Genomic DNA, 13,328 nt, shown 5'->3' on the forward strand with positions numbered 1-13,328 from the left:
ATCAACTCGGGAAATTACTGAAATTACTTCAACGAGTTGCGTCCTTATATAGATGGATGGCGACAATGAACCCGCCCAAGGACACAAAAGCCGAACAAATTCCGAGTTTAATTCTGTATATATATATATATATATATATATATATCGAATAAATCACTATAAATCTGAATCGTACGCCAGTCACGTTTCCCGGGGCCGACACATGTTTTAAAGCCACCAATTTGAGTCATGTAAGCGCTTAAATGGAAAATCGAAATACAAACAATGCCAAAATAGTATGCACATGAAAATATTACGAGATTTGTGCGGCAGCTTCGTCGGCTCCCTCGGTGTCTTCCGTGTTTTGGCAAGAAAACACTGACATCGTCATCAGAAGCAGCAAAAATATCATTGACAATTGCATCATTTGTGCAATGGAAATTCAAATATCGCGTATACGTAGCGTATGCCAGCCACAATGGGAGAAAACCGATTGGAACGGGATGGCAAGCAGCTAAATGGGTAATATTTATCGTATATAGCTGAGCAATACTCTGCGGCGCAGTTACTTGATTTCCATTTTATTTCGAAACTGTTTTCGCTTTATTTTTTTGCTCCTATTTATTTCACTTGGTGCGAGCTTGAAATGGAAAACGCAAATATAATTCATCCACAAATTCGCGTATATTTCTTAATATATCTTTTGCGTTGTTGACAATTTGCACCGCACACAACAAATAATTAAATGTTGTAAAATATTGCGTAAAAGGGTTTGAAATAATTTTTATTCCATTCTCGGCATGAGAATCACGACTGAACTCAAGAACGATCTTTGTTAATATATTCCATTCAGTGCCGAGAATTATTTCATTTGATTACCGACTTGGCTTATCATTTATAGAGAGCTATTTTGTGAAATGACGTCAAGTGAAGTGACAAATAGCAGACGGAAAAACAATTAAAAAACTTATTTCAAATGTCATCAAAATGTAAGTGGACGGTAAATATTAAAAACAAAATAAAGAAAATTTACTTTTATATTTATTTGTAGATAATTAACTTTTATTTCGCAGAATTTTGTATATATTGTATATAAAGGACCAACTTTGCATTGAAGTTCCTTTTTAAATGATATTACATAAATTTACAAAATATCGTTAGGCTACATTATATCATCTTTATATATCATCTATATATTTACAAACAAATTTACAACATTTTCCCTAATCGGCCAACACGCGTCGCTCAAAACGAGCGAGCGAATGAAAAATCATGAATGAGGAGCAACTTTTTGGTTTTATAGCTCAACAAACTTGTCTTTTAACTGTTTGGGCCGCTACTCACTCAAACAAAACATAAGCTGTGCAACAAAGGGGCCAAGAAAATCAAACAACAAAGTGGCAAAGTAAATCCCTATACCAGGCGATTATGTCAGAGAAAGACCGTGTTTTAGAAGGGAAGAGAAAGTTGATGGAAATATCGGCAAGTTCGTTTGCCAATTTAGCTACCAAAATGCTAAAATGAATTCCATTTTGATTTTAGTTACTTTTATTTAATTTTGTTAATTAAATGCAGATTATCTTTTTGTCATGATTGTATGTTCCTTGAGTATTCCAAGTCTATGCTCCCAATTTCTGGCAACACAGACTAGCTGGCTGTGAAACAACTCAAGACCAAGTGCAGACGGCGGTCAAACTTGTCTAGATGCCAATTACATGACTGCATCAACATCAACATCAAGCGACTAGGCACGCCCACAGCCCCACATCATTCACTAAATTTGGCCTGGCCTCTCTTTCCGTTTTATTTGGTTCTGGCCTGGCCTTCTATTTTTGGCCAGCTTCTGCCTCTGTTTGCCTCGCCGCGTTTTCGTGTGGGTGAAGTTGCGCCATATATGTTAGGCTTACTTTTTTTTGGAATTTTTATGGCAAACAGACGCAGCAGCCGCAGAACTTATGCTTTGTTTACCACAAACACGGCAAAACCAGAGATCTCACATCCATAAAGAGGAGGAGCAACGTCCCCCAGTCGATGCTCAAATTTGGCTGTCGAAACATTTCCGGGATGAGGAGAAGGAGGTTCCGTGCACACGAGGAAGTGCAGCAGCGATGCAAACAATAGATTTTCAATTTTGGTCATAAATGTAAAAGCAGCTGTTGAATCAGCTCAGTATATTCAGTTTATATTCAGATGATATATTTCCTGAAGGAACTTAATGGGAAAACAGGCAGTATAATGAGTACACAAAGTATGCAGTTGCACAAAGTGTTATCTTAAAATAGAAACATATCTTGATTTTCTAAGGTAACGCATTACTGAAAGACTTAGATGTTCCAGATGCATGTGGTTAGAATAAAATATGTTCAGCGAATTGCCACCACATAAGGAAATACTATGAAAATTAGCATACATTATGGGTACTTTCCATTATTGTCTGCTCCAAAAATCAAACAGGTCACGGATGATTCACAAGCGGCTCTTATGATGAAATTGTGGAACCTGATAGATTCTAAGAACCCCGACATGATGAGCTACTAAAACTGCGACGAAATTTAGTGGTAAACATGTTTTGCGTTTTGACCAACCGAGTGGAAAAACAAAGAGAAAAGAGGTACGTAAAATATGCCGGAATGAATGGCGCATAGCCACCAAGCTACCGGAAATACGTGGCGACCCATTAATAGGTGGGCAGATAAGGCCAAGGTATTGAGTCAAGGTCCTTTCTTTCTTCGTATCTCTATCTCGCATTTACTCTGGTCCTACGTGCTTAAGATAACGTTATGCCATTTACAAATGAGTCAAGACAAGGCAATCTATAATCGGCCTATCTTTCGGTAGCCAGCAGAATTGTATTATAATGAAATCCTTGTATGTGTTTCACTTAGTAATAGACATTAGGCCATCAAATATGGAGATAAAAACGGAGTATTTGTGATTCATCCGATAGAGCACATAATCATTGTTGATTACAATTTTATCGGCCTTATTATCTAGTGAATGAAAGAATGTCGAAATCAATACAGTATATTCGCTTCATCAATAAAGTGCAGCTTATCTAATAACGTTCTTTTCTCAATGGGGGTTTATGAATGACATTTAATGTAACATAAACTTATAATTTTATCAAGGAAGCCATGCCCTTTAGATTAAGAAAATTTTGATGATAAACACGAGTAGACTACTCTTTAAAATTCCACTTTATCCAGTCAGCTTATAAGCTATTATAAGCTATATTATGGATCAATGTATTCAGCAGATCAGCATTTCCGCAAATGATAAATGGACTTTTCCAAACAAATCGCATGCAACATTTTTGGCCAGGGGCCAAGCTGAATGACGTTGCGGTCAATGTACATACCTACATATGTACAATCTTCCAGCTAACAGATACCCATTGAGAAATGCATTTGTGGAAATGATTTCATTGACCCAAGCGCCGCGTCAACTGCCTTTTAAATGAGTAATAAACAATTTCCGAACACAATTGAACAAAGTGACAAAATGTACATTGAACTCGGCGCGTGAGAAAAGAAAGGAAGATTAAGTGTTGCTAGTCGCATCAGCAAAACACAATAGTAAACATGCTATTTGCATTTGACAGTTTGCAATCTCGGCGGGAAGGAGGTGTTATGATGTTATTATGAGTCGGCCAAAAGCAACAGCGAGTACGAGTTCTGACTGACTAAACGTACATATATTTGCATTTAACAGCTTGTAAATCAAGCGCAAAATATTTGCGTACGAGTTTATAGAACACATGTCAACCACACGCGGATTAATCAGCAGTCATCTATGCAAAGATGTAGGCAAATCTCAAAGAGAGGTGTGTTTCGCGCTACACTCAAAGAAAATGTAGAACTTGGCTATGACATATTAAATACCACCAATTAAGATCAGTTTTATCGTTTCGATATTAAACAATTTGGATTTTTAAAGGAAGCATGTTTGTTTGCTAATTGATAAGAAAAATAAACCCATAGCTTTCTAATCAATTTTTTATATTTGCCTATCACAATAATTAAATAATAAGCTGGGAAAAAGAATAATATAGAAGTATATGTATAAATACATATTTTAGAAGTGCTCTGTTTTAAGGGCTTAAATCCCACATAATAACTCTTTTCCAAATAAAGTTTTAATTAAGCCGACATTTTTCTTCAGGTGTATGTTTGCACAAGACTTGTGGCGCCCTCACCAAAACACACACACTCATGTACACTTAGCGGCTCTCTGTTGGTAACAGGTAGAGCGAGATAGAGAGTGACAGAACGAGAGAGGGGCGGCATTGTGGGGGCCAAAGAGTCGGGGAGGGAGTGTGGGGGCTAGTGCAGCTTGCTCAGCGGCGACTCGTTTCAATACAAACACACCGACACACCAACACCAGCGCAACTCGCCCGGCAATAATCGATGATGAGGTCATAACTAATAATAAAAATGACGCTTACTCACCAGAGAAAGAAGCCAAACAAAGAGCGCCTCTCAGCAAAAGCAAAGAGAGGAAACAGAACAGCTGTTTTTGGTGGGCCGGCCAACAGCAAATCCAAGCAATCTTGGCAATACATATCTCCTCCATATAATAAGCGCTATCAGCTATCTGCTTTATCAATGAAACTGTCTGGCGTCATCGCAGTGCTCTTTGAACTTTCTGCAGATGTTCCGGTGTTTATCTAAATCCGTGTTCCCTTGCATTTATCGCTAATGATATCGCAATAGCGCCCAGAGACTCCAAGTCAATAAATCACACCCTTAATACCAGCAATGGGTCAAGCAAAATGGAATTTCTAATGGAGTATGGAATTTTATCATCTTTGTATGCAAATGCATGTTGATAATTTCACTTAACAAAGTAAGCCAATATTCTGACAGTTAATTGTGTTTAACAAGACAGTGCCAATTTTTTGGGTAGCTACAGTTTTGAAAATAACAAGGATAAGGTTTTTACTGGTCAATAACTCGGTTTGAAAAAATTTTGTACCAAGTACAAAATTAAGTTTTCTCTTTGGCATAATCCTAATAAGTACAGTAAACTATAAAAATATAATTATTTGCACAACAAATAAATTTGCTAAATAACATTTGGCATTGCTGATAAGTTTGCAGAGTTCAGTAGCCTTGATAGGGTTAGAGCCCCATAAAAAGCGATTCCGTATCTTTCAAGGAAAAAGCAAGAACCAAATTTGATATTTACATTTGGGTAAAATAACAGCATCATTGCTTGAAAAATAATTCGCTGTACCTACAATAAACAGCTAAACAAAATGGGCAATTCTTAGAGTAGGAAATTCTCCTGCAACTTATCTTCTTCGTAAATTAATGACTCGAATCAAAATTCTTCTTAAAATTGGCCATGTGTATTTTTGCCAAAGTGTCTGGCTTGTTTTAAGCTTATCATTTAGTACAGATTCTATTTATGGCCTGTTCTAAGCTATGCTAATTACCTGCCTGCTTTAGCCATTTTGGTCACTTCGGTAGAAACCCTACCTCAAGAGGTATTCATGTCCGATTAATCGTTGGTTTGTTTATTTATAAAGCGCCGCTTTTGCCGGTATTTTTTTGCCGCCGTTTTGGCCTGCTTTGAGCACCGACTATTTATAGAGTCTTGGCAAGGCAATCATGGCCAGAATTTCCACAACAACAATGGGCCGAGGCCGAGACTTTCACAAAGCAGTTAGGCCATCGCCTGCTGAAGAAGATATAGCGTCATCGTTTGTCTGGGAATCGGTTTAGTTGTTTAGTGGTACGTCGGCTCATATCTTGATTGCAGAGTCGTTGTCCTATAACCTTTTAGTTTCGCTTTATTCTGCGCTTCGCCAGCGACTTTATTTCATACCTCTTTATTTATTAAGGCTTTGTTTTTTTTTTTTTGGTGGTGCTCCTCTGCGGTTTGTGACATCAACGTTTATTTCTAACGCTCCACACTTAAGCATTTGTGTTTCGTATTTTATTTGCTTCTTTGGCCCTCTCGCCTTGTTTGCATTTATTTATTATTTATTCGATTGTATACCAAATTTGTAGAGCGCCATGATATCACTAGCGGGTAATTTGTTTACCTTCGCCAGCACTTGGCGGTGCTCGGCCAGAAATTCCATCCAGCTGGAGGCCAGACAAAAAAAAAAAAAAAAAAAAAAACGAATTGGCTTGTATATTGGCTTAACTGTCTGATTTCCAATCTTTTTGGGTTTCTCTGGAGTGTACAATGTGATTTGCCCTATCGCACTGGCATCTAATCTAATCTAACTTCCACTTCTATACTATTTCCAATCGCCGAATCGTCGACGAGGAGTCGTTGGGAACAGTCGATCTATGTGTACTGAAATCGATTTAGATTGGCGTGCGAACACGATTCGATCATGCTCCGGAAAAAGAATATGCGCGCCAAGCATTTGGGGGAAAATTTGGAGCGTGACTTTCCCTGGGAAAGCGAAGCGAATCAAGAGTTTGGCAAATTGGAAGATTGCTTACTCTACCGCGGTAAAAGGTTAATGTAAAATGATTTAAATAAAAAATTACAACTATTTTGTAAAAATTACAAATATAATTCAAAGTAAATTTTAAGTTGTAGAAGGGAGAATGATTTAAAAAAAAAATTACAAATATTTTTAAAATTTTACAAATATAATTCAAAGCAAATTATAATTTTACCAAATTGAATGTAGTTTCAATTTTTGATTCCGAATCCTTGAATCCTTTTTTCCAATTATTTTCAATATTTTTTTTTGGCTTTTTTTTCTAAAGTGTAATAAGGATACTGAATAAATGTTAACTATAATCCTTATAGGAAGCGAGTCCGAAGCCGAGATGCAGACAAACACGACTGCTCATTAGACGAGCAAACGGGCAACTGATTTGCTTTTGCTCGCGTGCAGTGCTTCTTTCTGCAGCTTTTCATTCTGTTTTCAGTTTAGCTTTTCAATGGCTCCATCCGGACCGAAAAAAAAGTAGTATAAAAATACAAAGAAACAGCTAAACTGAATGCTCGATGAAATTCCGATTATGAGAAAATTGTACACCCGAGCTCACGAACTTTTGATGTCATGAAGAAACAAAAGTCGCATTGGATTATATTAATAGGAATTACAACGCGATTGAGGGGCGTCAACTTGGCAGGGGGGGGGAGGGGGTCAACGACTGAAAACCGGAGGGCTCACATTTATTTAATATTGTGTTAAATTACTAATTAAGCGTGCCACTCAAGCGGAAAGGGGCAGAATGTTACGGACGGCTGATGATGATGGTGATGGTGATGTCATGAATCGGTTTCAATCGGTTTCTGATTGAAAGTATGGAGATAGTGAACCCGACACTCGACGACCATCGTCGGCCTAGAACAAAAGGCCTACGTACTGTCACCTTGTCAGTTTGCCAATCTATCAGTACCGTACAATTCGCCGGTTATTCAGCCAGCCAGCCAGTCAGTCAGTCAGTTAGTCAGTCGGTCAATCATCCGTCCACATGCTGCGCCAAATGAAGTTGTCATCGACACATTTGGCCGCTATCGTTTTACTCCCACTTGGGCAACACAGTGCGTATGAGGTCAACATTTCGAAAATAAATAGGTTACATATATGCTTTCATAATTCGGTCGACTAACAAAGAACCAAAAGCCCAGATCGAAGCGTTCGATAGCACAGAAACCCACATAATAATCGGTTTTTGCGCAAGGTTAGTGAGGCATCGATCGATTCGACATCTGGTTTCCTGTAATAGGTGAATGTAAAATGCAAAAGCGGAGAAATGTGAGTCAGTTCGAGGTTCGGAATTGTTTGTACGACCTATGGAATCTGTGGGTGGAGCTGATCTTTCCAGGCTATATATATAAGAACTGGAATGCGTAGTGAAGTCATGGTGATTTTTTATGGAAAATTATGATACATATGTATTTATAAACAATCCTTTTGTAATAATCAAAACTAGCTTCTTTCTTCCCGATGAAATGAAATACAAAGAAAGCTACCTATCAATTCGAAAGAACCAAGAAGTTGGGAGTTTTTTTTAAAAACAATAAATATATATAAATACAAGAAAGAAACACAATCAGAACCCACACAAAATTTGAGCAGACTTTAAAATTATATTCTAAAAAATTGTTTTCTTTTTCGCCGTTAATATTTCGCTAGATACATATATCTTCTTTTTTTTTTGCGCTTTCACGTGATTTAATGGCCTTTCTTTATATATTGCCATTAAATTGTGGTGGTCTTGTTTTTTCTTTTTCAAATTCGTTGTTTGCATTTTAGCTGCTGATGTGTTTGCTTTGTAAATTATGAAGTAGCCTCAGTTATGGCCCTCAAAAATTCACACTTTCTTTTGACTTTGGATGATGCATATTATTTTTAGAACACGCTCGCGTAAACAAAACGACGGATAAATAGACATTCGTAAACAATGCAAAAAAAAAAAGAATACATTTTTAAAGCGCTTTTTAGTTTGCATAATGAACGTTTTAATAGCCAGAGGCTAGGCACTGAGTGTAGCCAAAACTCTGCTCGTTCTGACCATGAAAATAGACCAAGTGCAAGTGAATGATATGTGGCCAAGATCATCGCAAGTAGTTCGTGCACGAAAGCGAATTCATCAATATTTGCTTAATAAAAGCGAACTTTAACTTCAACTTCATAAATAAAGCAAACACTTCTTGCTTTCGATCGCAACCGTTTATTTACCCAATTTCTGAGCCAATATCGCTTATCAAACTTATCATCAAAAATTTCACCATTTACTGCATCAGCACCAAAATTTTTGGTGGTGACCACATCACTGTGTTGAGCATTGATTTGTTTGGAAATACTTTGATGGTGTCATCGATCGATTGGATCATCTATAATTCAACTTTATCAGCAGAGCTTATCATCGAAATCCGACCCTTAAACTTGTCTATAGGGATACTGAATCTATATGTACAGATTTCGGTTTTATCAATTCGAGCCAAATAAATGCCAAAACTCTTTTGGAGGTGACAACATCACTTGATTGGCTCATCCATCGCAATCACAATGCGACTTTATCGGCTGTCATTATCGGGCAATAAGTGGGGATATATATACAATAAATATAATTTCCTGATTCTTCTACAGCTTGGCCCTTTAGATGGCCGATTTTTTTATGGCGGAACATCGATATAAACTAGTTCTGATAGCCTGGCTATTCTTAGTCGCTGATTGCAGCAAAGTGCAATCTGCACTCTGCGGACTCGTTTGTTCGTATTTTTAAACGATTAGCTCAGTGTTCGCTATATGATATTTATGTTTGGTTCTGGATGCAAATACTATTTACACCACTATTTACGGCTCGGCTCTCTGCAGTCTTTCAATTAATTGTTTACAGCACGTTTCTCAATTATGTCGATGGAATAATTAATGCGCGAGTTACGTCCGTGATCGAGGGTGGAGCCTTTTGTGAAGATATGATGTGTAAATGTATGAAGGTTTTTAAGTTTCAGCAGATAGTTGTAGTGTGAAGATTTCCAATAAAGAATACGACTGACTTTCTTGAAGTTCAAAATCAGTATGAAGTTTATTGTCAGAGAGTGGCTACTCGAGTCCTCCGTTTTCGTCTTATACATAAGTACATAGGTTCTTAATTGTAAGCATAATGAACATGCCGACTCGGCATGTGGCTGGCTAGCTGGGGACAATGTTGCAGTGCGACTTTTGTGTAATGTCAGCATTCGGCCGGAATGTCAGCATTCGGCCGGATGCGGTGTTCCAGTTGCCGTCTTCCCGGTTGAGTGTCCGATGATTTGTTTAGAGGCGTGGGGGTTTAGGGGGTGGGGTGGTAACTCCTCCCCCCCCAGTTCGAAGTGACGGCCATAGCGAAGGTATGGATGACGCGTAGATTGGTACGTGATGATCCTCGTGGATGTGGACGATGTGTTTCGTTCGTCGGTGCAGCCATAAGATGACTGCTAGGAACGTTACCAATCCGAGCAGAGTGTAGAGTGTCCAGGTGTGCTGTATAGTATTGTGATGGACGGCCAGGATTTTATCCATTGTTTGGGTGGCTTCGAGGTGCAGTTTTTCTAGGCTTAGTACCGTAATAGTGGTATTCCTAGTTACTTTTCGCATGGGGGGAAGATCAAAATCCGTCTGTTCAGGGAACGTGTCAACCGTGCCGTCGTAATCGATACCGTTAATCTGTATTGTTTCGTTAATGTATCTGATGATGGCTGACCCCATTATTGAGAGCTCGGAGCCGTTTGTTAGGGATACCTTCAGTTTGTTCACGTTGAATGCGAAGATGTAACCTCTCTCTGCCTCGAACACGTCGGTGATGGGGCCGGTTTCCCGTACATCGCAGGAACTGTTTTCTCCGTTCAAAAGGTGTTCCAGGCATGTGTTGTTCTGTGGTGTATCAACGTAGAAGTTCTCGTCGCACAAGAATGTATTATCCAGTTTGGGGCATTTACGGGTCATATGAAATTTCTTATTATTAATATTATAAGCTAGGTAATTTGGGGTTATTACAAAATATGTGTTATTTATTGGTAATGGAACTAGTCTGGCGAGGGTATGAAAAGGTTGTTTAAAAATTGGGACTTTGATATTAAAAATAATCTTTTGTTCGTAATTTAGTGTATTCATTTGTAGGAAATTGTATATACTTTGTTCATTTTTGACTGTGATATTTTGTTTTTCCAGTATTGTTTTTATTTTATCCATTTCTTGTTCATTTAGGATGAACTTGGGAATTATATTTATTTTCGCCAATAGCATACTTTCTGTTATGTCGTTTAGGTGGTTAATGAATAATTCTATGTTATAATTAATCCTATTTAAATATTGTATTTCTTCCAGAAGGGTATCTTGTAAGTTTAAGTGTTTGTATATTTTGTTTTGTGAGGTATCAAAGAATTTACTTATCAAAATTTGTTCATTATTTATATGGTCCGTGATATTTTCGAACCGGATAAGTATTTCGTTGTTAAACATTACTTGTTTTTGGAGATTGTCGTTACTGACTTCGGAATTTTTCTTTATATTGTCAAGTTCTTCATGTATTTCTTTATTGTCGTTGGCATCCATGTTGCCGGTAACCACCTTTACTAGACTCCCCAATCCGTTAATCAAACCCCGTTTGTTTCTATATGAAGGTGTAAGGGCTTTGAGCTTTACTTGGGCTTGGGTTAATTTGGTTTTTAAAATTGTGACGGAGTCCGTCAACGTGGAATCGGGGTTAAATTTATTAATGGTCAGATGGAATTGTTCCATACATCTGCTGTAGTCTTGTAGGTTGATTACATGACTAATTATTTTGTACCTCTCAATTAGTAAGGCTTTCCCTAGTTCTATCTTGGCTATAGGGGCGTTATCATTTAAATAATGGACATGGATAGCCTGAGTTGGCACAAGGGTGAACCTGAAATGGTAAGTTAAGAGGTAGTGGGGTCAGTTATTATCAGTGTTGGGTACGTTGTTGCTTTTGTCTTTTTTCAAAACTGTTTTTCGAATTTTTGATTTGTGTAGTTTTTGATTCCTAGCAGTTATCAATGTATGACCTTTGTCGTGTTTGACTTTGTGAATCGAAAACCTGGGTGTAATCTTATTACGTCTGTTTTCCTTCCTAAGGACTAAAGTGTCTGGTTGTAGGTCTACGGGGTCTGTTCGGGTTTCATTTAATTTTAGGGTTCTCCTAACTACGTCATTTGAAAGTTTGTCCGTGATGAGGGGGTACAACTTCTCGCGAAATTCATTTAATTTCGTTAAGTAGTCGTGTTCGTTATTGAACTGGATTGTTTGGTTGAATATATGAGTACGTCCGTTAAATAGTTCAAAGGGGGTATGTTTAGTTGCAGAATGAATAGCGTTATTATATGTGATTAGGGTTTCGGACATTATCTCGTCATGCTCGCTACTGAGTTTCTGTTGTTTCCTGACGTCAAGTATTATTCTGTAAATCTCAGTTAGTGTCGAGTGAAGCCGTTCAACGGGAGAGTTACTAGAGGATTGTTGAAAGGACGTAACGTGTAGGTCAATGTTAAATTGAGTGCAGAACTTATTGAACATATCGCTAGCGAATTCTGCTCCCTGATCATAGATCAGCTTTTTGGGAATACCAAATTGGGAAATGAAATGTTTTAAGGCTTTAACTACGTTAATGCAATTCCTATTAGTTATAGGGTAGGCAGCCGCAAATTTAGAAAATTTATCGATAATAGTAAGGTTATAATTTTTGTTAATAGTATAAATGTCTATATGTAAGATGTCCAACGGTTTTGAAGGTAGTTCGGATATTTGGTAAGTGATCTTTTGAGGTTGTCTGTCGTATTTTAATTTTAAACATGTTTCACATTTTCGAATTAACTGAGTTATTCTCTCCTTCATATGTGGGAAGAACTGTTGTCGTTTTATGTGTAAATATGTTTCATCGATCCCTCGATGGTTACTATTATAGTGATAGTCGGTTATAATTTTTTCGATCTCCGTACTATCAGTAATTTCGGGGAGGAAGATCAAACATCTAATGAGTTTAAATTGACTGTGGGCTGAGAAGTAGGTTTGGTAGGCTTGTTCCACCATTTGAAAAATGTGGTCGGGGGCAAATACCGCGCATGTCTTGTTTGGTTTTAACGACTGCCTAAGAATGCAAACTACGTCGTCATACTGAAAATTGGGTTTACAGAATTCCCTCCTAAGTTTGTGTTTAAACGGGGTCAGTGTGGCGTTATTTGTATCTGGGGTTATTTTGAACAGGAGCTGAATATTAAAATCATTAAGGGGTTTCTCTGAGATGGGGCAAACATTTTGAGGAATTGATAGGGCTTCGTTATGGTTGACAGAGGCCTCTGGTCTACTGAGAGCATCAGCAATTACATTTTGAGAGCCTTTCTTGTAGACGACTTCGAAATCGTACTCCTGAAGCTGGAGTCTCCACCTAACTATTTTAGAATTTGGTTGTTTGAAATTCATTAACCAAGTTAGTGGTTTGTGATCGGTGATTATAGTGAATCTCCTGCCAAAGAGGTAGGGTCTGAAGTATTGGACCGCCCATATAATGGCCAGCATTTCCTTCTCAATTGTGGAATAATTTGTTTCCGCAGCCGACAAGGTTCTACTAGCAAAACATACGGGCCTATCACTATGCACCGGACCTTGGGATAGGACAGCTCCTATTGCGAAATTACTTGCGTCCGTGGTTAGTGTGAAAGGTTTTGTAAAGTCCGGGTATTGGAGGATTGGGTCGTTAGACAGTAAGGTTTTGCAATATTCAAAGGCCTTTTTGAATTCATCATCTATTATGATCGATTTATTGTTTCCCCTTAATTTTTGTGTCATGGGTTGGGTAAGTCTCGCAAAATCTCTGATAAATTTTCTGTAATATCCCAACAAGCCTAGGAAAGACTTAATTGACTT

At 37.9% G+C, this 13,328-nt stretch overlaps 1 protein-coding gene across 5 annotated transcripts in view, besides 1 other annotated feature; it reads right to left on the reverse strand.

Moving 5' to 3' along the window:
- raw overlaps positions 1-13,328 on the reverse strand; it is a 30,781-nt gene that overhangs the window by 3,948 nt on the left and 13,505 nt on the right. The window contains exon 1 of one of the 5 annotated variants that reach the window (NM_001298830.1): positions 297-756. The exons of the other annotated variants lie outside the window; for them this stretch is intronic. Within the exon in view, the coding sequence (NP_001285759.1) occupies positions 297-406 (110 nt within the window). The 5' untranslated portion in view covers positions 407-756. Of the gene's footprint in view, positions 1-296; positions 757-13,328 lie in introns of those variants that run through there. 5 annotated transcript variants of the gene reach the window in all.
- Positions 9,343-13,328: part of a mobile genetic element that runs on past the window's edge.

Source organism: Drosophila melanogaster, chromosome 2L (genome assembly GCF_000001215.4).
Source record: "Drosophila melanogaster chromosome 2L".
In the NCBI taxonomy this organism is placed as follows: domain Eukaryota; kingdom Metazoa; phylum Arthropoda; class Insecta; order Diptera; family Drosophilidae; genus Drosophila; species Drosophila melanogaster.